The sequence below is a fragment of the Peromyscus eremicus genome, chromosome 6 (genome assembly GCF_949786415.1).
Source record: "Peromyscus eremicus chromosome 6, PerEre_H2_v1, whole genome shotgun sequence".
Taxonomy (NCBI): domain Eukaryota; kingdom Metazoa; phylum Chordata; class Mammalia; order Rodentia; family Cricetidae; genus Peromyscus; species Peromyscus eremicus.
In genome coordinates, this window is record NC_081421.1 from 67614036 (window position 1) to 67639254 (window position 25219).

A 25219-nucleotide genomic window follows, 5' to 3' on the forward strand; every position below is an offset into this window, starting at 1 on the left:
ACCTTCTGCTTGAAGCCTATAATAGGACATGGAAGCAGGAAGCTCTTGCTATTTGTCTGCTTGCCCTCACCTTGCAGCAAGTCCATCCGTTCCCTGGCAATAGAGAGTATTTAGAACTCTAGCATATACTGAAAACCAGTGGACACATCCAACATCCAGCACCGAGTAAGTACTGTAATACTGGACTTTCCCTTCATAGGTAATGTGGGATTAGCAGGACTGCAGTCCAAAGTCATTCTCATAAATCCCATTTGATGATATATATAGATAGAGACAGAAAGACAGACAGACAGAGAGAAAGAGAGAGAGAGAGAGAGAGAGAGAGATTCCTTGTATGTTTTCTGTTTTTCTAGAGAAACCTAGTGCAACATTTTCGATATGAATTAATAGAATGAATGAGCAAAACTATTCAAAAGCTGTGTATAATTGTCAAAAGTAGTTACTAACTGAACTAAGATTCAATCTAGAAAATAATGGAGTGATGTAAGTGTATCTAGTAGTCTAGACTGTGTTCTCTGAAATTAGCATTGAAATCTGTATAGAAAATATCAGACACCCAAGTTTCCAGCCTTGTAGAAGAGGAAACAGATGAGAAACAAAAACTAAAAATCAAAATCCTGTCTGTTATTGCGTTTCACAGGGTGAAGAGAAAACAGTTGCTAGTTCTTCTTTTTGGATCCAGTTGAGCATTCAAAGTTCCTCAAGGAGACATGGCAGGAGATGAGATAGCCCAGAGATGGGACCACACACAAATCAGTGTTCAGGATTTCTCCTATAGGTGGACCATCAGCAACTTCCCTTTTATTGCTGAGGAAGTGCGACAAAGCATTACAAGCCCAACTTTCTCAATAGGAGCCAATGACGAATGGTGTTTGAGAGTATACCCGAACGGAGTCAATGAAGAAAGTGCAGATTACATGTCAGTTTACCTAGTGTTGCTCAACTGTCTGAAGAGTCATGTTTGGGCAAAGTTCCAGTTCTGGATCATAAGTGCCGAAGGAGAGAAAACCAAAGTCATAAGGAGCCCAAGAGCCTTTAGATTCATGCCAGGCCAGGACTGGGGTTACAAAAAGTTTATTCTTCGAGATTTTCTCTTCTCCCGTGCGTTTATGCTTCTTCCAGATGACCAGCTCACCCTTGCCTGCAAGGTGAGCATGGCCCAGGTCTCTTTGAGCCTCTCTGACCAGAACAAGAAGCCAGGAATTCTGGTCCCCAGATGCACATTGGCTGATGAGCTAGGAGAGCTGTGGAAGAATTCCCAATTCACAGACTGCTGCCTAGTGGTAGCTGGCCAGGAATTCTGGGCTCACAAGGCCATCTTAGCAGCTCGCTCTCCAGTTTTCAGAGCCATGTTTCAACATGACATGGAGGAGAGCAGAAAGAATCGCGTTGAGATCCCCGACCTGGAGCCACAAGTCTTCAAGGTAATGATGGACTTCATTTACACAGGAACAACACCAGTCCTGGACAGCCTGGCAGCTGCTGTGCTGGCAGCTGCTGATAAGTATGGCCTGGAATGTTTGAAGGTCATGTGTGAGGATGCCCTCTTCAGGGATCTCTCTGTGGAGAATGGTGCCCACACTCTTCCTGGCTGACCTCCACAGTTCAGGGCAGCTGAAAACCCAGACACTGGATTTCATTACAGCTCATGCTTCTGAGGTCTCTGAGACCTCAGACTGGAAGATAATGGTGGGCTCATATCCCCATTTAGTGGCTGAAGCATACCGTTCCCTGGCTTCAGCTCATCTCCCTTTCTTGGAGCCCCCTTTCAAACGCTTGAAGCGATCCTAGGACCTGGTCAGCTGTGACCTACACTTGTCTCCCAGAAGCCACTGTTGTTACCAATGACACCCGGATAGACTATAGGATGTGTGGAGCATTTCCAGTGAAACTGGGGAAAGACAGCATGGTGGCTCAGGCTATAATACAGCTGCACTGGAATCCCAAATACCTCATGTATTCTAACTTTAAGCCTTGGTTGTCTGATAAAATACAGGAGTTTATTCCATTTTTTTTTATGTCTGCTTAGATTTGCTTTGTGTCAGAGTATGTGGTCAGTTTTAGAGAAGGTGTCATGGGGTTCTGAGAAGACACGTTCTCTTGTGTTTGGGTGGAATGTTTGTAAATGTCTATTAAGACCAGTTGAGTCATATAACATCTGTTATTTCCCTTATTTCTCTGTTTAGTTTCTGTCTAGTAGACCTGTTCATTGGTGAGAGTGGAAAGTTGACGTCTCCCACTATTAGTGTGTGGTTTGATGTGTGATTTAAGCTTTAGTAATATTTCTTTTTCATATGTCGGTGCCCTTGTGTTTGGGGCATAAATGTTCAGAATTGAGACTTCATCTTGATGGATTTTTCCTGTGATGAATACATAATGTCCTTTTTTGATCTCTTTTGATTAATTTTGAAGTCTATTTGGTTACATATTTGGATAGCTACACAAACTTGCTTCCTAAGTCCAATTGACTGGAAGGACTTTTCCTACATCTTTACTCTGATGTAGTGTCTGTCTTTGAAGTCGAGGTGTGTTTCTTGTATGGTATGTAACATAAGGATGGATTCTGTATTAATATCCATTCTATTAGCCTGTGTCTTTTTATAGGTGAATTGAGTCCATTGATATTAAGAGATATTAATGATGAGTGATTGTTAATTCCTGTTATTTTTGTGGTATTGTTGTGTGTTTCCCTTCTTTGGGAAATGTTGGTGTGGGATTATCTATTGCCTGTGCTTTCACGGGTACATCTAACTTCCTTGGGTTGGATTTTTTCTTCTATTGCTTTTTGTGTGGCTAGATTTTTGATAGGTATTGTTTAAAGCTGGTTTTATCATGGAATATTTTGTTTACTCTGTCTGTGATGATTGGAGTTTTGCTGGGTTGGCCTCCATGGTCTCTTGGTGTCTGCATAACCAGGATCTTCTGGCTTTCAGAGTTTCCATTCTGAAGTCAGAGGTTATTCTGATGCGTCTGACTTCATATGTTACTTTGCTTTTTTTTTCCTTTGCAGCTCTTATTATTTTTTCTTTATTTTGTACATTTAGTGATTTTATTTTATGTGGTGAGGAGACACCTTTTTTTGCAGTCTATTTGGTGTTCTGTAAGCTTCTTGTATCTTCATAGGCATTTCATTCTTTAGATTGGGAAAGTGATTCTTCTGTGATTCTGTTGAATATATTCTCTGTGCCTTTGAGGTGATATTCTTCTCCTTTTTCTATCCCTATTATTCTTAGGATTGGTCTTTGGACTTCTCATGGTGTCACAGATTCCCGGGACATTTTGTGTTATGACTTGGCTAGCTTTAATGTTTATTTTTTTTACTGATGCATATATTTCTTTTATATCTTCAATGCCAGAGATTCTCTCTTCGAAATGTTGCTTTCTGTTGGTTATGCTTGCAGCTGTACTTCCTGTTTGTTTACTCTGATATTCTGTTTCCAGCATTCCCTCTCTTTGTGTCTTCTGTATTGCCTCCATTTCAATTTTTGAAGTCTTGAAGTATTTCTTTTACCTGCTTGATTGCTTTTTCTTGGTTTTCTTGGCTTTATTTAAGGGATTTATTGATTTCTTCCAATTTTTTGTTTGTCTTTTCCTTGATTTCTTTAAGGAAAATTTTCATTTCCTCTTTAAAGGCCTCTATCATTGTCTTAAAGTCATTTTTTGGATTGTTTTCTTCTGCTTCTTATATGTTGGGATTTTCAGGTCTTCCCGATGTAGAACCATGAGGTTCTGGTGGTGCCATATTGCTCCTCATGTTGTTTAATGTATTCTTTCCCTGGCATCTACCCATCTCTACCTCCAATCAATGCAAATGGTGTCCATGTCTCAGGGAGCCACTCTTGGTCCAATTGAAGCTGTTGGAGTCTGTCTCAGGGAGCAGTTGTGGTCTCAGAGGATGGGTACTTTTGGGGGGTGAAGCAGGGCTTATAAGTTATAGGTTCCAGTGGGAGATGGTGGTAGTCAGGACTGTCTCCTTAGTTCTGCCTGCTGGCCTGTACCTGGGGATGCAATGGTTGGGGGTCTGGGGTCACTAGTTGTGCCCCTGGAACTAAAGCCTAGAGGCTGGGGTGATCTGCTAGTAGAACAAAGACTCACCTCTTGGTCCAATCCAAGCTGACAGGGAGCAACTGCTGTCTCAGAGGATGGGTGGGTTTGGGTGGTGGAGTGGTCATTGTAGGTTACAGGGTCTGGTGGGGATGGTGGTAGTCAGGCTTGCCTGAAGGAATACTACCTGGGACATATTGTTTCTGATTTATGTTTTATCTTGGTGCCCTTTTCCTTTCATGTCTGTGAAGTATCTTTACTTATTTCTCTGATTAGCCCTTGGCTGAAATCTATTTGATGAGATATAAAAGCAAGTACACAGTTTATTTCTTAGATCCATTTGCTTGGAATATCTATTTCCAATCCTTTACCCTGAGGCAATCCCTACCCATTAGGTTGAGGTGTGTTTCTTGGATGCAGCAGAAGGGTGGAATCTGATTTCATATCTACTCTGTTAGTCTGACTTTTCACTGGGGAATCAAAACCACTGATAATGAGAAAGATCAATAAACAATGATGGTTGATTCCTAATATTTTGTTGTCTATTGTTTGGGTGGTGGAGGAGTCTGTGTGTATGTGTGTGTTTCCCTACTTTTGCTTTTACTGCTCTCGGATTATTTATTCCCTGTATTACTCATGGTTGTAGTGAATCTCCTTAGGTAGGAGTTTTCCTACAACAACTTTCTACAGGATGGGATTTGTACACAAATATTGCTTGAAGTTGGCTTTATGGTGGAATATCTTAAATTTCCATCTATAGTAATTGGCTGGGTATAGTAGTCTGGGTCTGTATCTGAGTTCTCTTAGAGTCTGCTGCACATCTGTATAGGTTCTTTTAGCTTTTAAATTATCTTCAACCCCTGAGATTCTCAGGCTGCCCCTCAATAGTTTTGCAGTTTCCACTGAGATTCCAGAGATAAGACCTGAGATACCAGGGTTCTCAGAGCAAGTCAGAGAAAAAAGAGTGTGGTGGCCAGTGAACTCTTGGAATAGTACAACCTGAGTTTCAGGTCCCCAAGGGTCCCTGTGACCAGTCTCTGCCTAATGCTTTGGAGGGATCTGACACCTGCACCTGCTCTCTCACCTCTGCATGAGGAATCGGATTGACACATTCTGTTTGGACACATAGGAGAGTTGGCCATGGCCAGCTGATTCAGTGTCCAGAATATGTGCGAGATGTCACCATATTCCATGGGGGAAGTACCACTCAGGCTGCAAACTCCATCACCTACACAGCACCAGCTGCCAAAACTAAAACAAGGGTCTAATCCATTAACATTCATAGTGATGGAGAAATGCTAAAGGTTCTAATCCCACTGTTTGGCTTCATAATTCTTCTTGTTAACACAATTGTGTCAGTCCAGAATAAGAAATCTGTGCTTGAGAGCCTATCCTAGATGGTACAGTGTGTTCCTTGGTACAGTGTGTTCACAAACACCAAGTGTAATTGTCCACCTGTGAATACAGACTTTCTATTGGATTAACTCCATGTCCCAGCAGTCTTCTCTGGTTGCTATCCTACATTTCTGAAGGTTCCACTGAGATCCCAGAGACCAGAAACAAATACAGTGGGGTACTCCAAGCTCTATGTAATAGGGATGAGTATGGAGTCCAAGGAGCTCCTAGGGTGTGCTCATCCTCAATTCCAGGCACCCAAGACTCCCTTTGATCAATTGCTGCATTACACTTCAGAGGAATGTGACACTTCCACACAAAAATGAAATAGATTAGAAAGCCATTTGGTCTCTCAATCTGGAGGAATGTCTGGTAAATATACTTTCTGTATGGACACACAGGAGAGGCTGATGAGGCTCCTATCCATGGTTTAGAATTTGTGTGAAACTTTACCAGATTCCCCCTGTGTCTTCAAGTTTAAAAATATTTGTAAGACAGTCCTGGTGGTCTAGTGTGTGTGTGTGTGTGTGTGTGTGTGTGTGTGTGTGTGTGTGTGTGTCATTGTGTTTCTCTCAATTTTATTTTTCTATTATGAATATTATCTCTCTCAGGTAGAAAGATATCCTACTCCAGGTTTAAGATATGTGCCACTTACTGTTGGGGATCTGAGTACATTTGGCTCTGTCAAGTCATCCCAGCACATCACTACCAATGGGAAAAAAGAAAAGCTACACCGTTTCTCTCCATTAATAAGAAACTTTATGAACAAAGCCTAAGCCTACTGCCCAGGGGTTCAAAGTTCCTCTGTGGACAAGTCACTCCTGCCCTCCAGGAGCATGCCCATTGGAGCACAGAGCTCACAATTTAGAGAACTTTTCTTAGAAACAATGGGTCTTGAATTGATCACCCACAAACCCTTCAAATGACAGATATGAAGCTGGGGTACCCACCACCCTGACCCTGAACTCCCTGGTGAAGAGTCACCTATGCTACTAATCAGCCATGTGCTCAAAGTCTACTAAAGGAATCTAAAATCAAAGGATCAAAACCAATTGATTGATTTATCCTGTATTGACAGATAAGCAGTGTTGGAGCCAGACTTACAGAAGAGCCAGACTGGGAATGGCTGAGCTGATTGAATCTGAACTTATTTCTGTGTCTTCTAGGTTTAGAGTGTCTCTCCAAGGCAGGATTAATTGGAGAGAGATGAGATGAAGGGAGCATATTGCTGATCACCCTACAGAAGGGGATCCATCCCAAAGCCCTTCCTCTATGGTTTCTGTTCAATATATTCTGCATTTTATGGAAACAAGAATAATCTCTCACTTTTAAGAAGGAGCAGAATAAGCATCACAGTTCTAAGGATGAAGAGGTCAGAACCTAGCAGTGGAGGATGAAGAATAGGAGCTAATGAGAAGCCAAATCTGGTCAATCTAAGTGGTTGCAAACCATGCCCTTAGGTGGCTCTGGAGGAATGCTTCCAAGTAGAATTATCTGAGAGGCAGGGGAGAAACCACCACTAACGTTTGTTGGAGTCCTCCTGGGACTGTGGGTCTGGATGTAATAAAAAGCAGGAAAGAAGAGATTCATCTTCAAGGGGTTCTTGGTTCTGCTTCCCACTCACCATATGTGAGTTCTTCACCCGACTGACATGTTGTAAAAACTAAGACCACAGAAAAGTTAAAGAAAATACCTCTTCCCTGATGGTTTTTATAGCAGCAATGATTGTAACATCATCACAAGAGTAAATAATAGCTGTGCAAAAGTTGACATGATCCCTCATTGATAAAACATTAACCACAAGAAGCAAAACACACTTGAGATGGCAATTCTTGGTTCTCAACTTGACTACATCTGAAATTAAGGAAACCCAAAAGTGGAGAGGACACCTGTGAGAAATTATTCCTTAAGTTGAAGTAGGTAAACATACTTCAAATGGGGGAATTTTGAGGAAGGGAGACACACACCTTTAATCTGGATCTAGAGACTGAGAGATACACCTTTAATTGGGCCACTTCATTTTATTAATCACGACATATTATTCACCACTTACATATTCTCGCCGATGATCATGTCTCAGCTCAATCTTGCTTGAAAAATTATGCTCAGCCTTTGTTTTGTTTTTTCTTTCATTTAATTTTTGTTTTGTTGGATTTGAGAAATTAAACCACTTAAGAAGGACAGCCTCGACTTCAAGGAAATGTGTTTCCTAGGGTTCCCTTAAACTCCCTGTATATTCCAGGCTGCCACTGCAGATAGCCTTTGCCTCCTGAATATAATTGCAGAAGGACAGCCCTGTTTGCAGTTTCAGAATCTGTCCTCTGGGAAGGGAGTAGTATTAGAGGGAGTGGAATTTGAGGGGGTCTTATGAGTTTGTTTTGGTTTTGGAGACAAGATATCATTTGGTATACCCAGATACACCTTTCATACACCCAGCATTCCTACTGCCTCCGTTTCCCAATTTAGGTCTAAGCTATGGAGGACTACTTAGACTATCACATTTATTACATAAGTGGAGAAATCAGTTACTTTGATGTATTTCTAGATGGGATATTGAATTCTTGTTCACAATGACCTCCTGTAAATATGCAGTTCTCCTAAGCCAGTCAAGGGTATCTTGAACTGCAGTGGTTAACCAACACAAACACAATGAAAAACATCTTTTAGCCTGACTTGGGTTCTCTTTTTGTTTCTGAAAGGGAGTGTCCTTTTATAGCATTGGCTGTCTTGGAACTCACTCTATAGACTATGCTGGCTCAAATATGTAGAGATCTGTCTACCTCTCTCTTCTGAGGCCTGGGCTTAAATGCTTGACTTCTTAAATCATAAGAGAGACAATAATAAGAGGATTGTCAAGGATTTCAGAGATACTGAAAAAGTATTTTTAGGGGCTGGAGAGATGGCTCAGAGATTAAGAGCACTAACTGTTCTATCAGAGGTCCTGAGTTCAATTCCCAGCAACAACATGGTGGCTAATAAACACCTGTAATGAGATCTGGCACCCTCTTCTGGCCTGCAGCCATACATGCAGGCAGAATACTGTATACTTAATAAAATTTAAAAAAAAAAAAGAAAAAAATAATTTTTTAAATGAGGGGAATGTATGTGGTAGCCCCTATGAATGGTGACATCTCTGGGGCTCTGTGTTGGTCTCTGATGTTGGCAGATCTGGCATTCAGCAGCATCTGTAACCATGTCACTCTTGAAAAATGGATATCCATGTTGTTAATTACATGAATAACCCCTATCTCAGCTACCGTGGCTACTTTGATCATGGGCCCATGGAGCAATAACAAGGATGACTTGGGGAAGAGTTTGACTGTCCGACTAATGGGTCATCCTATCTACTTGATTATTGACCTCCTCCTCTGCTGAAGGCATCTTTCATGGGCATTTACTGGGGACAAAAGGATCTTCACATTCTTTGTTCCTTTCCAGATCTGTCCAAATACTTCTTCCTTAAATGTCTTTCCAACTTTTCATTATTTTTTCCTCTTTGTTTTTATTTTTAATTATGTCATACAATACATCCTGAATAGTCTCCCCTCCCTCCACTCCACATAGATGTACTACTCCTCTGATTCCTTTGAGAAAAGCACAGGTCTCCTGGGGATATCAAATGAATACAGCATAAGAAGATGGAGTAAGGGTAGGCACAAACCCTCATGTCAAAGCTCAAGGAGCCAACCCAGAAGGAAGAAAAGGTTCCCAAGATCAGACAAAACAGTCAGAGACTCCCCAATCTGCCTTTGTTAGGAGCTGCACAAAAGCTTTGAGCTAAACAACCCCAGTATGTATACAGAGTACTTAGTATAGACCCATGCAGGCTCTGTGATTGCTTCTTCAGTCTCTGTGAAGCCCCATGAGCTGTGTTTAGTTGAATCTGTGGGCTCTGTTCACCTGATGTTTTGATCCCTCCTACCATCCTGCCTTCCAGTCTTCCTTGAGGTTCCCTGTTGCTGTGGGATGGTCTGTATGGCAAATGTGTTGCTGATTAGTCAATAAATAAATCACTGATTGGCCAGGGGCCAGGCAGAAAGTATAGGCAGGACAAACAGGAGAATAAAGCTGGGAAGTGGAAGGCTGAGTCAGAGAGACACTGCCATCCGCCACGATGACAAACAGCATGTAAAGATGCCGGTAAGCCATGTGGCTAGGTATAGATTAATGGAAAGGGATTAAGTTAAGCTGTAAGAACAGTTAGCAAGAAGCCTGGCATGGACATACAGTTTGTAACCAATATAAGTCTCTGTGTTTACTTGGGTGGGTCTGAGCAGCTGTGGGACTAGTGGGTGACAGAGATTTGTCCTGACTGTGGGTCAGGCAGGAAAACACTAGCTACAAATGGCGCCCAACGTGTGGCAAGAGTTTCCACCAAAAAACTGAGAAAAAAGATTCTAAAACGGAGCTAAAAACAGTTCCTAATTGTCTCTCTCAAATGAGCGGCAGCTGCCGGTTTGAGCTACTTGTGGGTTCCTAGCATGCACCCTCGACCTGCAGTATGGTGGGAATGAGGCCTCTGCAAGTGGCACATTAAGCTATGTGGTGGATTTAGTCTTTCCTAGTCCAAAAAAAAAAAAAAAGAGGTTTCTGGACTACACACTGCTTGGATAAAAGCATAGACCCACAATAGCTCCCAGAGCTGGTGGTAAATGTACCACCGCCAAGTTGGGAAGCTGAGTTGGGCGGAGCCAGCAGCCATAGCTGCTGCAGTTTAAAGCAATAGATTCACAATAAGACAGATTCAGATGTAATAGTTGACAATGTGTGTAAAATATATGTAGGCTTGAAAGAGACAAAAAGGGTGATATATACAGTCATATAGAGAAATACATAGTTTTAAAAAATAAAGTCTTTAAAGAGACAGTATAATTAATATAAAAAATAAGCCACGTAAAGATGAATATTACACAGAGAATCTGGATTGTGTTGTCTTTGCGATTTTTAACTGCAGAAAAACATTTGATCGTAAAAGATGTTGAGTTAAACCAATATGTATATTTTAAAGATACCTTGACTTCAAAATTTGGATGGAAGGATGTGTTGCTCTGGAAAGGAGACTCTGCTTTTGTTCCCACAGAAAGCCAGAGGCTATGGATTTGATCCAGATTAAGATACATCAGGTTTGACCAGCCAAGATGCCCTGAAAGGTCTCCAATGACACCATGGCCCAGATGATCCAACATCCAGAATGGTTTGAAGGCAAATGGCTCAGACAATACAACCTCATAGACTATTCCATAATCCTAAAATTTTCTTTGTGTCCCCATAAGATACAGCGCCCCCCCTCCAGCAAGCAGTAGTAAGAGAAGCTGTGCCCAAATTCCCAAATTATATGTAATTTTACTTTGTTAAAGTTAAAATCTTTCTTTTTGAAAAAAAAAAAAAGAAAAAGAAAAAAAGAAAAGGGGAAGTGCTATGGGATGGTTTGTACTGCAAATGTGTTGCTCATTAGTCAATAAATAAATCACTGATTGGTCAGTGATCAGGCAGGAAGTATAGACAGGACAAGGAGGAGAATAAAGCTGGGAAGTGGAAGGCTGAGTCAGAGAGACACTGCCAGCTGCCACGATGACAAACAGTATGTGAAGATGCCGGTAAGCCACGAGCCATGTGGCAAGGTATAGATTAATGGAAATGGATTAAGTTAAGCTGTAAGAACAGTTAGCAAGAAGCCTGCCACGGCCATACAGTTTGTAACCAATATAAGTCTCTGTGTTTACTTGGTCGCGTCTGAGTGGCTGTGGGACTGGTGGGTGACAGAGATTTGTCCTGACTGTGGGTCAGACAGGAAAATTCTAGCTACACCCTGTGCTCTGCCTAATGTTTGTCTGTGGATCTCAGTATCTGCTCACATCAGCTGCTGAAGAAAGCCTACTGTTGACTGTAGCAGGAATCTTAAAAGCTCTCATTAGTAAAATCAAGCCTGGAAGCCAGGTATTGGGGTGAATACTGGAAGATCAGAGAGACAGAACAGCCACAGCTACCTCATCTTGCCAATTCCTCAGCTGATCCTATTTCCTCAGACTGGAAGCCTCTGAATCCTTATCCAGAATGAATCTCAGCTGAACTGTTGCTAAAAGCCTAAAAGCTTAGCCAGCCAAAAGCTTCTAGTTTCTGGTCTTCACGCCTTATATATCTTTCTGCTTTCTGCCAACACTCCCTGGGTTTAAAGGCTCACTTTCTGGTATTAAAGGCATGAGTCACTATGCCTGGCTGTTTCCAATGTGGCCTTGAACTTACAGAGATCCAGAGGAATTTCTGCCTCTGGAATGCTAGGATTAAAGGCGTGAGTGCCACCATTTTCCAGCCTTTGCATCTAGTGGCTGCATCTAGTGGTCCGTTCTCTGACCCCAGATAAGTTTATTAGGGTGCAAAATATTTTGGGGAACACAATACCACCAAAGTTGACGATTGGGCTAGGTACCAATCTATGAACATAACAAAATTTCATTAGGTTTCCTTTCATTGACACGTGTGTGTGTGTGTGTGTGTGTGTGTGTGTGTGTGTGTGTATGTGTGTGTGTGTGTATGTGTGTGTGTGTGTGTGTGTGTGTGAGTGAAGACACTGAACAAACTTCTGTAGCATGAATCTTAAAAATTCTTATTAATGAAATCAAACCACCGGGCGGTGGTGGCGCACGCCTTTAATCCCAGCACTCGGGAGGCAGAGCCAGTCGGATCTCTGTGAGTTCGAGGCCAGCCTGGGCTACCAAGTGAGTTCCAGGAAAGGCGCAAAGCTACACAGAGAAACCCTGTCTCGAAAAACAAAACAAAACAAAACAAAAATAAAATAAAATAAAATCAAACCTGGGGCCAGTTATTGGGGTCAATGCTGGTAGATCAGAGAGACAGAACAAGCCACAGCTATCTCACCTTGCCACTTCCTCAGCTGGTCCTGTTTCCTCAGACTGGAAGCCTCTGAGTCCTCATCCAGAATTAATCTCAGCTGAACTGTGTTGCTCCAAAGCCTGAAAGCTTAACCAGCCAAATGCTTCTAGTTTCTGGTCCTCACGCCTTATATACCTTTCTGCTTTTTTTTGTTGTTGTTTTGTTTTTTTGTTTGTTTTTCGAGACAGGGATTCTCTGTGTAGCTTTGCCCCTTTCCTGGAACTCACTTGGTAGCCCAGGCTGGCCTATACTCAGAGATCTGCCTGCCTCTGCCTCCCGAGTGCTGGGATTAAATGCATGTGCCACCACTGCCCGGCCTTACCTTTCTGCTTTCTGCCACCACTCCCTGGGATTAAAGGCTTGCTTTCTGGGATTAAAGGCGTGATGAGTCACCATGACTGTCTGTATCCTTGAACTCATGGATTTCTGCCTCTGGAATACTAGGATTAAAGGTGTGTGCTATCACTGCCTAACTAGTACCTTTTCTGTTCTCTGACCCCAGATAAGTTTATTAAGGTACACAATATTTTGGGAAACACAGTACCACATTTCCTCTTTTTGTCTAAAATTTAAAAAAGCTTATAACTAATACAAGAAAAATTATGTCCAATAAGTATATACAATATACACAGTGAAGATTACATTAACGATGTCTAGTCCATTAACATTTGACAGATTCAGATAAAAACTCCTTTATGTATATTAACAATGTCCACTCCAGTAACATTTGATAAACTCAGACCAAAAAATTTTCATTACTTCTTATTTAAAACCAGTAGTTCCTTTTTAAAGGTATGTTCCATAATCTCCCTTTTTATCTTATCATATCCATATTCTCTCTTTTTTCTTTTCATAATACATTCAGTAGTCTACCTTTTGTCATTTTTATATCTTCCCCTTTTTCTTCAGTGTAGATTCAGTAATCTACCTATTTATCCTATTATTTCTTTATCATTTTTCTCAGAGTAGATTCAATGATCTATCTCATCTTATTCTCTTTTTCTTTTTTCTTTCTAGGGGTGAAGATATCTTTAGGGAATCTTGAAAAGAAAATTTTTGGGTTAATTGTCAAGTCCTGTATCATTTGTCCAGTCTCTGCGTAATAGGAAAGTTCAGGGCTTGTCACAAGTCCTTGCTCGAGTAGTCTGTCAGGCTGGATCCTCTCAGCTAGTCATCTTGAAATTGTCCTGACCAGTTTGTAGTCCAAAGTCAATCTTTCCATGGTGTTAATCGGCTTAATGGTTTTATCATAGTCTATGTGGAATCATTGTTTTGGAATTCTGTCATCTTTTTGAACATTTCAAAGTCGCTGTTAGGCGTGGTCATGGTTCCCTGCAGACATTTTTTTGTGTGTGTGCCTCCTCTGTGGTTTGGAGCAATCACAGTCTGATAAATGTCTGTCTCTTTGAACCATAAATGTTCTTCCCTAGAAGAGAATATCTTCACAGCAATCTCTCCCAACCATTTGTCTTGCCAAACATTTCCAAACTGACCTTTGCTGATGCTTTCTTGTAACACGATGGTCCTGGCAATCCTTCTCTGAACAAGCAGTGGTAAACCTTTCTTCCCAGGTAGCAACATCACTGCAGTCATCAACATGATGAGAAGGAGCTGGCAACGTGGAGCAGTAGCCACTGCCTCCATGGTCCCACTGCTGTTTGTGGTTCAGTCTGGGCTGAAGCTTCTCCCAAGCCTCCTAGGCTGGCCTCAAACTCAGGATCCTCCTGCCTCTGCCTCCTTCAGTAAATCCTATTGGCATGCCACCACAAGTGGCTGAGTGTAGCTCGGGCCGGAGCTGGGGCCCACAAGTCCAAAGGCAAGAGGCTTTTTCATGAATTCGTAACACAAACGTTGGGCGCCAGATGTAGCATGAATCTTAAAAATTCTTATTAATAAAATCAAATCTGAGGCCAGTTATTGGGGTCAATGCTGGTAGATCAGAGAGACAGAACAAGCCACAGCTATCTCGCCTTGCCACTTCCTCAGCTGGTCCTGTTTCCTCAGACTGAAAGCCTCTGAGTCCTCATCCAGAATGAATCTCAGCTCAACTGTGTTGCTCCAAAGCCTGAAAGCTTAACTAGCCAAATGCTTCTAGTTTCTGGTCCTCACGCCTTATATACCTTTCTGCTTTCAACCACCACTCTCCTGGGATTAAAGGCTTGCTTTCTGGGATTAAAGGCGTGATGAGTCACCATGCCTGTCTGTATCCTTGAACTCATGGATTTCTGCCTCTGGAATGCTAGGATTAAAGGCGTGTGCTATCACTGCCTAACTAGTACCTTTTCTGTTCTCTGACCCCAGATAAGTTTATTAAGGTACACAACATTTTGGGAAACACAGTACCACAAACTTCAACAGCTGAGCAGATCTGGATGGACTAAAATGGCTTTCTTTAAACAAAAACACTACTGGAATCCACAAGCTGATTTTAAAATTTTAATTCATTTTGTATTTTGGGGGGGTTAGGTACTGTCTACAGAGATGTTTGTGCCCATAGAGACAAGAGGAGAACTGTACAAGGATCCTCTACAAGAGCAACAATTGCTTTTGCCAACTGAGTCATCTCTCCATTCCCACACACTGAGTTTGGAGAAAAATGTCTTCATTCTCTTCCCCTTCTCTTATAATCAAATATTCAGGTTGTTTTTTTCCTTTCTGAGTCCTTGACCATATGTTCTGCTCAGTCTAATTCAGACAAGTTTCTCCAAAGAAACCCTGTTGTAATGTGCTTGGGGCCAGCAATTAATATGAATTCCAGTTTACAACTCATTGGACAAAAATCAAACCAGTACAGCAGCAGGGAAAAGGCTGAGTAGATTGTACCAGAGTCCAGACCTTCCCCTCCCCCAGCCTTCCATTCAACTCATTTCCACCTGTATTAAAGTTTCATCCACCATCTGTCTTTCCCCAGATTCACTGTAAATGCTACATAGGTCCCATAGTCTACCCAGGTGTAATCAATAACTACACTGGCTGCTGCTTCTGGGAGACACATGTAGGTCACAGCTGACCAGGTACTAGGGTTGATTTAGGCGTTTGAGGTGGGCTGCCGGAAAGAGCGGTGAGCAGAAGCCAGGGAATGGTATGATTCAGCTAGCAAGTGGGGACATGACTCCACCATTTTCTTCCAGCCTGAGGTCTCAGAGACCTCAGAAGCATGTGCTGTAATGAAATCCAATGCCTGGGTTTTCAGCTGCCCTGCTCTATGGAGGTCAGCCAGGACAAGAGTGTGGGCAGCATTCTCCACAGAGAGGTCCCTGCAGAGGGCATCCTCACACATGACCTTCAAACGCTCCAGGCCATACTTGTCAGCAGCTGCCAGCAGAACATCTGCCATTCTGTCGAGGTCTGGTGTTTTTCCGGTATAAATGAAGCCCATCATTGCCTTGAAGACTTGTGGCTCCAGGTTGGGGATCTCAAAGCGGTTCTTTCTGCTCTCCTTCATGTCATGTTCAAACATGGCTCTGAAAACTGGAGAGCAAGCTGCTAAGATGGCCTTGTGAGCCTGAAATTCCTGGCCAGATACCACCAGGCAGCAGTCTGTGAATTGGGAATTCTTCCACAGCTCTCCTAGCTCATCTGCCAAGGTGCATCTAGGAACCTGAATTCTTGGCTTTCTGTTCTGGTCAGAGTTGCTCAAAGAGTCGTCAACCATGCTCACCTTGCAGAGGAGGGTGAGCTTGTCATCTGGGAGAAGCCAAGGCACAAAGGACAAGAGGAAGTTTCGAAGGATGAACTTTTTAAATCCCAGTTCAACACCTGGCTCGAACCTAGAGACTATAGTTTTGCTCTCACCGTGGGTTGTCTCTCCATCGGTGCTTAATATCAAGAACTGGAACTTTGCCCAAACAGGACTCTTTAGACAGCTGAGCAACACTAGGTAAACTGACAGGTAATCTGCACTTTCTTCATCCACTCCCTTCGGGTGTATTCTCAAACACCATTTGTCATTGGCTCCTATTGAGAAAGTTGGGCTTCTAATGCTTTCCTGAATTTCCTCCAGAAGAAAACAAAAGTTGCTGATGGTCCACCTGTAGAAAATATTCTGGACGCTGATTTGGGTGTGGTCACATCTCTGGGATGTCTGGTCCCCTGACATTTCTGGAGGTAGTTTGAAGGTTAAACTGGATCCAAAATGAAGAACTAGCAAGTGTTTTATCTTCACTCTGTGGGATACAATAATAGACCTGGTTTAGATTTTTAGTTTCTATTTTTGTTCCATCTTCTATGAGGGTGGAAACTTGGGTCTGAAATTTTCTATCCAGATTTCAATACTAGTTTCAGAGAAGACAGTGTAGGCTACTAGGGACTCTTACATCACTCCATTTTTTTCTAGATTAAATCTTGGGTCAATAGGTACCCAGTTTTCATAATTATAGATAACTTTTGAAAATTTGGAACATTTTGTGCACTCATATCAAAAATGTTATACTAGGGTTCTGCAGAGTAACAGAACATATATAATTAATCTTTCTGTGTATGAACAAAGGGGATTCATTAGAATGACTTAGGGCTGCAGTCCTGCTATTCCCACATTGGCTAGCTGTGAAGGGAAAATCCAAGGATCTAGTACTTACTCAGTCCAGGAGATTGGATGTGTCCCTGGGTCTTCAGTATATGCTGGAATTCTGAAGGAAAATTCTCTAATGCCGGGGAAGGAATGGTCTTGCTACAAGGTGAGGGCAAGCAGGCAAAGAGCAAGAGCTTCCTCCTTCCATGTCCTTTTATATGCTTCCAACAGAGGGTGTGGCCCAATTTAGGGTGTGTCTTCCAGACTCAAGATCTGGATTAAAGGTGTGTGTCTTCAGGCCCTGAGATTCGGATTAGATGTTTGTTTCTTTTAACTTTCAAAGTCTGTATTTGAAGTGTATCTACCTACTTCAACTTAAGCAAAACATTTCTCACAGTTTTGCCCTCCATATTAGGATTTTAGTTAATTCCATGTCTAGTTGGGTTGAGAATCAAGAATAATCACCAAAAGTGTATTTTGCTTTCTGTGGTTCATCTTCTGTAAAATAAGGGTTTGTGTCCATTCCACAGAGCTGTTATCTATTCTTATAGGGGTTTTACACTAATTCCTGCCACTAACATGATCCAGGAGAGGTGTTTTCCTTACCCTGTCAGGGGACTCAGGGTTCACAACATGGAGGTCAGGGAGTAAGAATTCATATACGGTGGGTAAGAAGCAGAGACAGGAGGGAACCCTGAAAGTGACAGTCTTTTTTCCTGCCTTTTATTCATCCAGACTCACAGTCCCCAGGATGGCACTACCAACTTTCGATAGTGGTCTCTCCCTCCCCCTCAGATAATCCTCTTTGGAAACACTCTTCCAGATCCAGTTAAGGGTGTGCTAAGTGCTTCTCAACTCCATCATGCTTACTGCCAAGTTTCAGCTTCTTAATACCTCATAATTTTCATCCTTCACTGGTGAGTTCTGTCCTCTTTAAACTTTCAACTTCCATGCTTACTTTGCTAGGACTGCAAAGAGAGATAGGATAACAGGGTGTGGTATGTAAAATGAAAAAAGAAACTTTAAATAAGTAAGCAAACCATTTTTAAAAAGTGAGACCACATTCTGGTTTCCAAATAGTGCAGAAAATATTCAACAGTTACCAAAGAAGTGGTTTTGAGACTGTTCCCCTTAGAATGTGATCTGTTAAATGCTCCCCACATCTATCATCTCTCTCCAGTTCATCAGGTCTGGAGAGATTCACTAAGCCTAGAAGACATGAAGATACCTCAGTGATTCAATCAACTCAGCAATTCCCAGCCTAGCTCTCCTGAAAGTCTGATTCCAGTGCTGTTCATCCCTCAATACAGAATACATCTATCAACTGGTTTTGATGCTTAAATTTTTGTTTCCTCTTAGGAACCTTTGGCAGGTGACTAACTAGTAACATCAGTGACTATTCTCCATGTGGGTTTGGGGTCAGAGTGGCAGATACTGCTTCCCTCAAATTCTCTGGTCCTGGGCTTTTTTTGTTTTCTGGTGGGGAGACTTTTAGTGATTATGCTATTTTACTAAGTTTGTTTAAAACACATGTCTGACCTTGATTCCATTTTGCTAAGTGGGACCTGTTTTTTTTTTATTTTGTTTATCTTGGTGCCCTTAGATGGATCTGGAAGACTGTTTCCAAGTAGGATTATCTGAGAGGCAGGGGAGAAACCACCACTAAAGTTTGTTGGAGTCATCCTGGGACTGTGGGTCTGGATGGAATAAAAGGAGGAAAGAATAGAGTCACCTTCAGGGGTTCCTGGCTCTGATTCCACCTTACCATGTATGAGGTCTTCACCTGCCATCCATGTTGTGAAAACTAAGACCACTGACAAGTTAAAGAAAACACCCCTTCCCTGATAGTGTTTATAGCAGCAGTCATTGTAATAACATACAAGAGTAAATAATAGCTGTGCAAATGTTGACATGATCCCTTACTGATGGAACACTAACCACAAGAAATAACACACCCTTGTGATGGCTATTCTTGGTTCTCAACTTGACTATATCTGGAATGAACAAAAGACCAAAATTGAGAGCACACCTGTGAGAAATTATTGCTTAAGTTGAAGTAGATAGATCCATGTTAAACAAGGACTTTTGAGGAAGGAAGACACACACATTTAATCCAGACCTAGAGGCTTGGGGATACACCTTTAATTGGTGCTACTTCATTTTTTTGTTTTTGTTTTTTTTTTGTTTTTCGAGACAGGGTTTCTCTGTGTAGCTTTGCGCCTTTCCTGGAACTCACTTGGTAGTCCAGGCTGGCCTCGAACTCACAGAGATCCGCCTGGCTCTGCCTCCCGAGTGCTGGGATTAAAGGCGTGCGCCACCACCGCCCGGCTCATTTTTTTAATAACTACATATTATTCACCACTTACATATTCTCCTTGATGATGATGTCTCTGCTAAACTCTTGTTTTAAAAAATTAAACTAGACCTTTGTTTTGCTTTCTCTTACATTTAATTTTTGTGTGTTTGGGTTTTTGAGTTTAAGCCACTTAAGAAGGACAGCCTCAACTCAAATGAACAGTTTCCCAGGGCTCCCCTTAAACTCCCTGTGTATTCCAGGCTGCCACTGCAGACTTCCATTGCCTCCTGAATATAATTAAAGAAGGACATCACTGTTTCCAGCATCTGAATCTGTTCTTTGAGGACAAGGACATATTTAAGGGTGTGGACCTTGACTGGGGTCTTATTGAGTTTCTTTTGGCTTTGGAGAGAAGTTCTCTTTGGTATGCCCAGACAAACCTATCAAACATCCAGGATTCCTACTTCCTCTGTTTCCCAATGCAAGCCTAAGCCAAAGAAGGAAGATTAAATTATACATTCATTACATATATGGAGGAAATATAGTTAATTTGACCTATTTCTAGATATTTTTCACAATGACCTTCCTGCATATAAGCAATCTTCCTAAGCCTGTCCCACGAGTATCTTGAGCTGTATGGGTTAACCACACACACAATGAAAAGTAACTTTCAGCCTGATTTGGGTTCTTTCCCTTTCTGTTTTTGAAAGGGAGTGTCCTTCCACAGTCTTGACTGTCTTTGAACTCATTCTATAGACCAACCTGGCTGAAAAATAAAGAGATCTGCCTACCTCTGCCTTTTGAGGCCTGGTATCAAATGTTTGACCTCTTGAATCCTTAGAGAGACAATAGAAAAATGATTGGCAAGGGCAGGAATAAGACATACTGAAAAAATATTCTTTTTTTTTTGTTTGGTTTTTTTTGGGTTTTCGAGACAGGGTTTCTCTTTGTAACTTTGTGCCTTTCCTGGAACTCGCTTTGTAGACCAGGCGGGCCTCGAACTCACAGAGATCTGCCTACCTCTGCCCCCTGAGTGCTGGCATTAAAGGCCTGCACCACCACCGCTCGGAAAAAAAATATTCGTTAATTAGTGGAATGTAGGTGGTAGGCCCTATGTACTCTAGCACTCAGAGACTTAGGGAATGTAATCAAGAGTCCTATGGCCTGGGCTGTATACTGAGTTTCACCACAGCATGAAGAGATGGAAGAAAACAGCAGGGAGACAGTAAGACATTTCTCTCCACCTTTGAATTTGGCTTGATTTTCTCTTGCCCCCTGCCCAAAGCAGAATGAGATTTTTCTCATGGTCTCTATGTCTCCATATATGTATATGTATTTACTTCATTGGTTTGTTTTTATTTTAAGACTATCTTGCTGCAGAGCCAGGCTAGCCTTGAACCTACATTCCTTTCACCTCATCTTGGCAGGTAAGAAGATTATGCATGAGCACCACCCATCCTGACTCTAGACCCCTTTAAGGAATGCTCTGGAGAATAAATAAATCTTAAATATTCAATGAGTCTCTGACATCCTCTACTTGATCTCCAGGCAGCATTCTTCTCTCCGTGGTACTATACATATACATGCTGTCATCTGTGGGCAGCTGCATCTGTGTGTTTTGCAGGAGATAAAGTCAGGAATGTCCAACATGTTAGGCAAGTTCTCTACTTCTGAACTATATTTTCACACTTTACCCTCCTTGGGCCTTCCCTTCATTTCTTCCTTTCTTAAAGCTCATCATCACTGTCCCAAAGAGAACTGGTTCGAGCAAGGACACAGAACACTTGGCACTGTAATTCTGAGATGGATGTTACTCATTCTTTGTTGTATGGGGATGATAGACCCCAGACCCAGGGTACTACCTTCTTGGTTGGGCGCCCCAAGAACCCGGACTCCGGTCCAGTTGATGCAAACAGCAAGAGGTTTATTGATGCGGCTGTACAGTCAGTCAGGCTACTCTCCTCCCAAGAGCAGGAGTCGAGCCTACTGTAGCCACATGGGTACTTTTAAAGGAAAAACCCACAAAAGCCGTAAGATTACAATTCCCATACAATTTCGCTTTGATTGATTTATGTCTAGAGGCTAATTTCACAAGATCATGGCCTGATCACAGGGTGGGTACAGTCACATCCGCATGCACATTCTTCCCAAAACCTCAAGGAGGGTATCAGGGTGGGAGTGAAGTTTACACAAAGGTTACAGTGGTCTTTCCTGGAACACTTGCAATTATCCCAGTCACAGTTGAGCACATCTCTTAACAGAAATCTCTTTACATTGTTACATTGTGGCAGGGGTGGCTGAGTCAGTTTGCCCTTGGAACTAGCTTTTTAGTTCCTCATTCTCCTGGGGCTTGGTGGGGTGTGTAAGCCTGAAGGGTTAGGGTCTTTCAGGGACATGGGGATTCACATCTCTAATCTCTCAGCACTCACAGAGTGTAAGACTTGAGGACCAAATTAATAGTAATAATAATGATGATGACGCTTTAAGTATACTAATAAAATAATAATAATGATAATAATAATAATAAAGCCTTGATGTTCTTTATTAATGTTAAAGACAAGTTTTCTATACCATTTGCTAAAAACTAACAGTGTAGTTAAGGTAATTAAATAGAAATTCATGAACTAGGCATGATGTGGTAATGGCTTTAACCACAGTAGTCTGAAGGCAAAGGCTGACTCAACTCTATGTATCTGAGGCTAACTTGGTCCATAGAGCATCTTCTAGGAAAGCCAGACATGCAGAGTGAAAAGCCATCAAAAAAGAAAGAACAAGGGACATAGGAAAGAAATCATGACTACCTACCTCTTTGTGGGAGCCTATAGAGGTTTCCTAGTGAGATCCGTGCTTGCTTTACCTAGCAGGACTGCATAAGAAGATGACTGGACCATGGACCTGGATGCCAGGTGTTTGGAAGGGTCTATACTTGGTTGTATCTAGCAAAGGGGAGGTCTTTTTCTCCTCCCCTTGGCATTGTTATAAAAAGTCATTTTGAATAAAGTTCTGGGCCTTTGGGTATTGACCCAGGTCCTCCTGAAGCTATCTTGTATTTCTGTCTTCCTTCTTCTCAGCTAGGCCTTTCACTCTAAGTTCTGTATTCCTCTCTCCTCCTCATAGGAACCCTGTAAAAGGTGAGGGCTGGTCCCCCACACCTCTTGAATTCCTGCTAAAATATTTCAGACTGCCAAAGCTTTAGAGAACAAAATAGTTTTTCAGAGCTATTCCATCATCTTGGCTGTCTGAACCCAATCTAAAGAGAAAGCTGGGCTCAAAAATGCAGAGATCTGCCTACCTCAGCCTCCTGAGGGCTGAGATTAAATGCTTGGCTTTTTTTAATTCAATTTGTTATTGATTCTTTGTGGGTTTCACAACATACATCCCAATCTCCCTGTTCCTTCATAGCCATCCTCCACCCTTACAGCCTCTCCCACAAAACAAAACAAAATTCAAAAGAGAAACAAAAAAATCAAAACAAAATCAACCAAAATAACTACCATACAAAAATAAAGTCCCAAAGTAGAGGCTGTAGTGTGACATAGTGAGTCCCACAGTGTACCCTTTAGTCCATCTTTACTTTACTTTACATCTTTACTTGTAAGTGTTCATTGCAATGAGTCATTGTTCTGGTCTGAGGTCTCTGGCTTCTCCTACATGGGTCCTCACTGGGACTCCTCTTGGATAACCTTCGTTGTTGCCTTGTGTCATAGAGATCCTTTGTGTCACAGAGATCCTGCAGCTTTGGATCTGTAGGTCTGGCCATTTCACATGCTCCAGCAGTTCATACATGAGGTGAATGTTGGATGAGCCACCTCATAGTCCTGGTTCTGGGCTTGGGTGGTAGCTGGGTTGGTCAGCCTCCCAGCTTTCCCTCATGGACACCAACAAGGTGAGTTCTCTAGCATTGCCATTGCTAGCTCACCCACTGCAGCAGGCAGCAAGGAGTACACTCACCTCTCCTGTCCTCTCACCCTCAGGCTGTCTCACCTGCACCACCACCCCACCAACAAGGTCAGATCTACTTTGTTGTCCTTGTGAGGTATCAGAACTGGTGTCCTGGTGGGGTGTCAGAACTCATTCTCTGGCTTGACGAAGCATTGAATGACTTGAGCTAATCCTCAATACTCACTTGATCTAGGGGACGCCTGAGATTGTAGTCTTGGATCACGTTTGCTTTCTTATTTATTTTTTCTCTCTGCCGTGGTCATGGGAAATAAAGCTTCCCACTCTATTAGCCCTATATCTCCCCTGGATGTCTTCTGTAAATTATCTTTTTTATGGTTTTTCAAGACAGGGTTTCTCTGTGTAGCTTTGGAGCCTGTCCTGGAACTCACAGAGATCCGCCTGCCTCTGCCTCCCAGTGCTGGGATTAAAGGCATGTGCCACTAACGCCTGGCTGTCTTCTGGAAATTCTTAAGCCTCTCAGCTTAATGCCTTACTTGAAGACCTCTAAGCTTGTCTGCCTTTGTACTAAGAAAAGGTCTAAATATCCCTTAGATAATAATAAAAAATGGCCACCTAATGGCTCCTTAGACCCCGATATTTTACAGGAATTATCTAACTTCTACCAGAGAATGGGCAGATGGAAAGAGTTACCTTATATCCAATCTTTTCTTACCTGAGTTCTAAACCCTCCCTTCTTGATTCCTTCTCTCCTTTCCATATGCCCCAATACCTTCTAATAACCTGCTTCCTGAGGAGTGCAGACAAGTTTGGGAGCAGGCAAAGATACATGCAGACAAGTTTCATCAAACTAATGCTGCCCATCCACCTGGGGCCAAGGCTGTTCCCGATCAGGACTCATTGGAATTACAATACCCTAGGTGGTTCTCTAGTTAGGGATTGGTTTACAACCTCGCTCCTGGCAGGTCTTCATAAAGCTGTCCTCAACCAGTAAATTATGAAAAGCTAAAAAATGTAATTCAAGATAATAAAAAAAATCCGTCTCACTTTGTAGAACTGCTTACAAAGGCTCTCTTACACATACGAGTCTTAATCCTAAGAGTCCAGAGGGCAGACAGCTCCTTATGACCCACTTTGTCTCCCAGAGCTTCCCTGACACTAGGGCTAAACTTAAGCATCTGGAGAGAGGGCCTCTGACCCCACACGCAGAAGTCTTAGTGGTAGCATTTAAGGTGTACCATGGGAGAGATGAAAAAGCCCATAGACGTGACTGCCAAATGCTGACAGAAGCTTTCTAACCAGCTGCCTGAAGGCCTCCGGGTCCCTGTATTAAGTGTGGTAGAGAAAGCCACTGGGCTCATGCCTGCCGTGCCCCATGCGGGCCACCTTGTCCAAAGTGCCCCCATGAGGGACACTGGTCAGCTGACTGCCCGTGTACACCTCGTGGCATGGGGACATCAAACAAAGACCACCTGCCAGCCCATCTCCTAGGTTTGGCCATTTGCAAGGATCGAAGGTGCCCTGTTCCCTGCCCAACCACAGGCATCTCTCACAGGGAACCTAGGGTAGCCATTATGGTATCGGGGTGATCCATTTCCTAACTTTTGACACTGGAGCCACTCAATCCTAAGGGAGTTTTGGGGTCCCACCTCTCCTCATCTCCCTATGTCAAGGTAGGGAGATAGCCTTACCTACCTAACCAGACCCTACCATTTAGTTGTATTTTCAGGGGTATCCCTTTCACCCACACATTTTTAGTTGTTCTAATCTGCCCTGTGCCCCTAATGGGAAGAGATTTTCTCGCTAAGGTAGGACCTTTTATTTTGTTTGCTCCTCCCATTTGACTTACCTCAGACTTGTCAGAAGTTCCTTTCCTCCTCCTCCTAGCCACCCATCCTACTAGCTCTAACATTTCACATCCCTTGCCAGCTTCTCAGGTGGACCCCAAAGTCTGAGACACCCAGAACCCTTCTGTATTATCCAGTTGCAAGACCCTACCAGGTAAGTTACCCAAGCTCAGTACACTCTCTCACTCCAGATCCTTAGGGGACTTAAGCCTGGCATTTCTGACCTTCTCAGAAAAAAGCATGTTCCAGCTCCCCCCTCTTGCTAACACTAACCAATAAAATTCTGATAGCAGAGTACTAAACATTATATCATGACTACCAGCTCAAGATTTTAAA

At 42.5% G+C, this 25219-nt stretch overlaps 2 protein-coding genes across 2 annotated transcripts; one reads left to right on the forward strand and one right to left on the reverse strand.

Moving 5' to 3' along the window:
- The first annotated feature begins 710 nt into the window (after positions 1 to 710).
- LOC131913798 (speckle-type POZ protein-like) lies at positions 711 to 1791 on the forward strand. Its single transcript, XM_059266581.1, is given in 2 exon segments — positions 711 to 1570; positions 1572 to 1791. Coding segments are annotated over 2 exon segments (1080 nt in total).
- A 13567-nt stretch (positions 1792 to 15358) lies between these two features.
- On the reverse strand, positions 15359 to 16429 carry LOC131913799 (speckle-type POZ protein-like). The gene has a single exon (XM_059266582.1). The coding sequence runs from the start codon at positions 16427 to 16429 to the stop codon at positions 15359 to 15361; it is 1071 nt and encodes a 356-aa protein (XP_059122565.1).
- Between the last annotated feature and the right edge of the window lie 8790 nt (positions 16430 to 25219).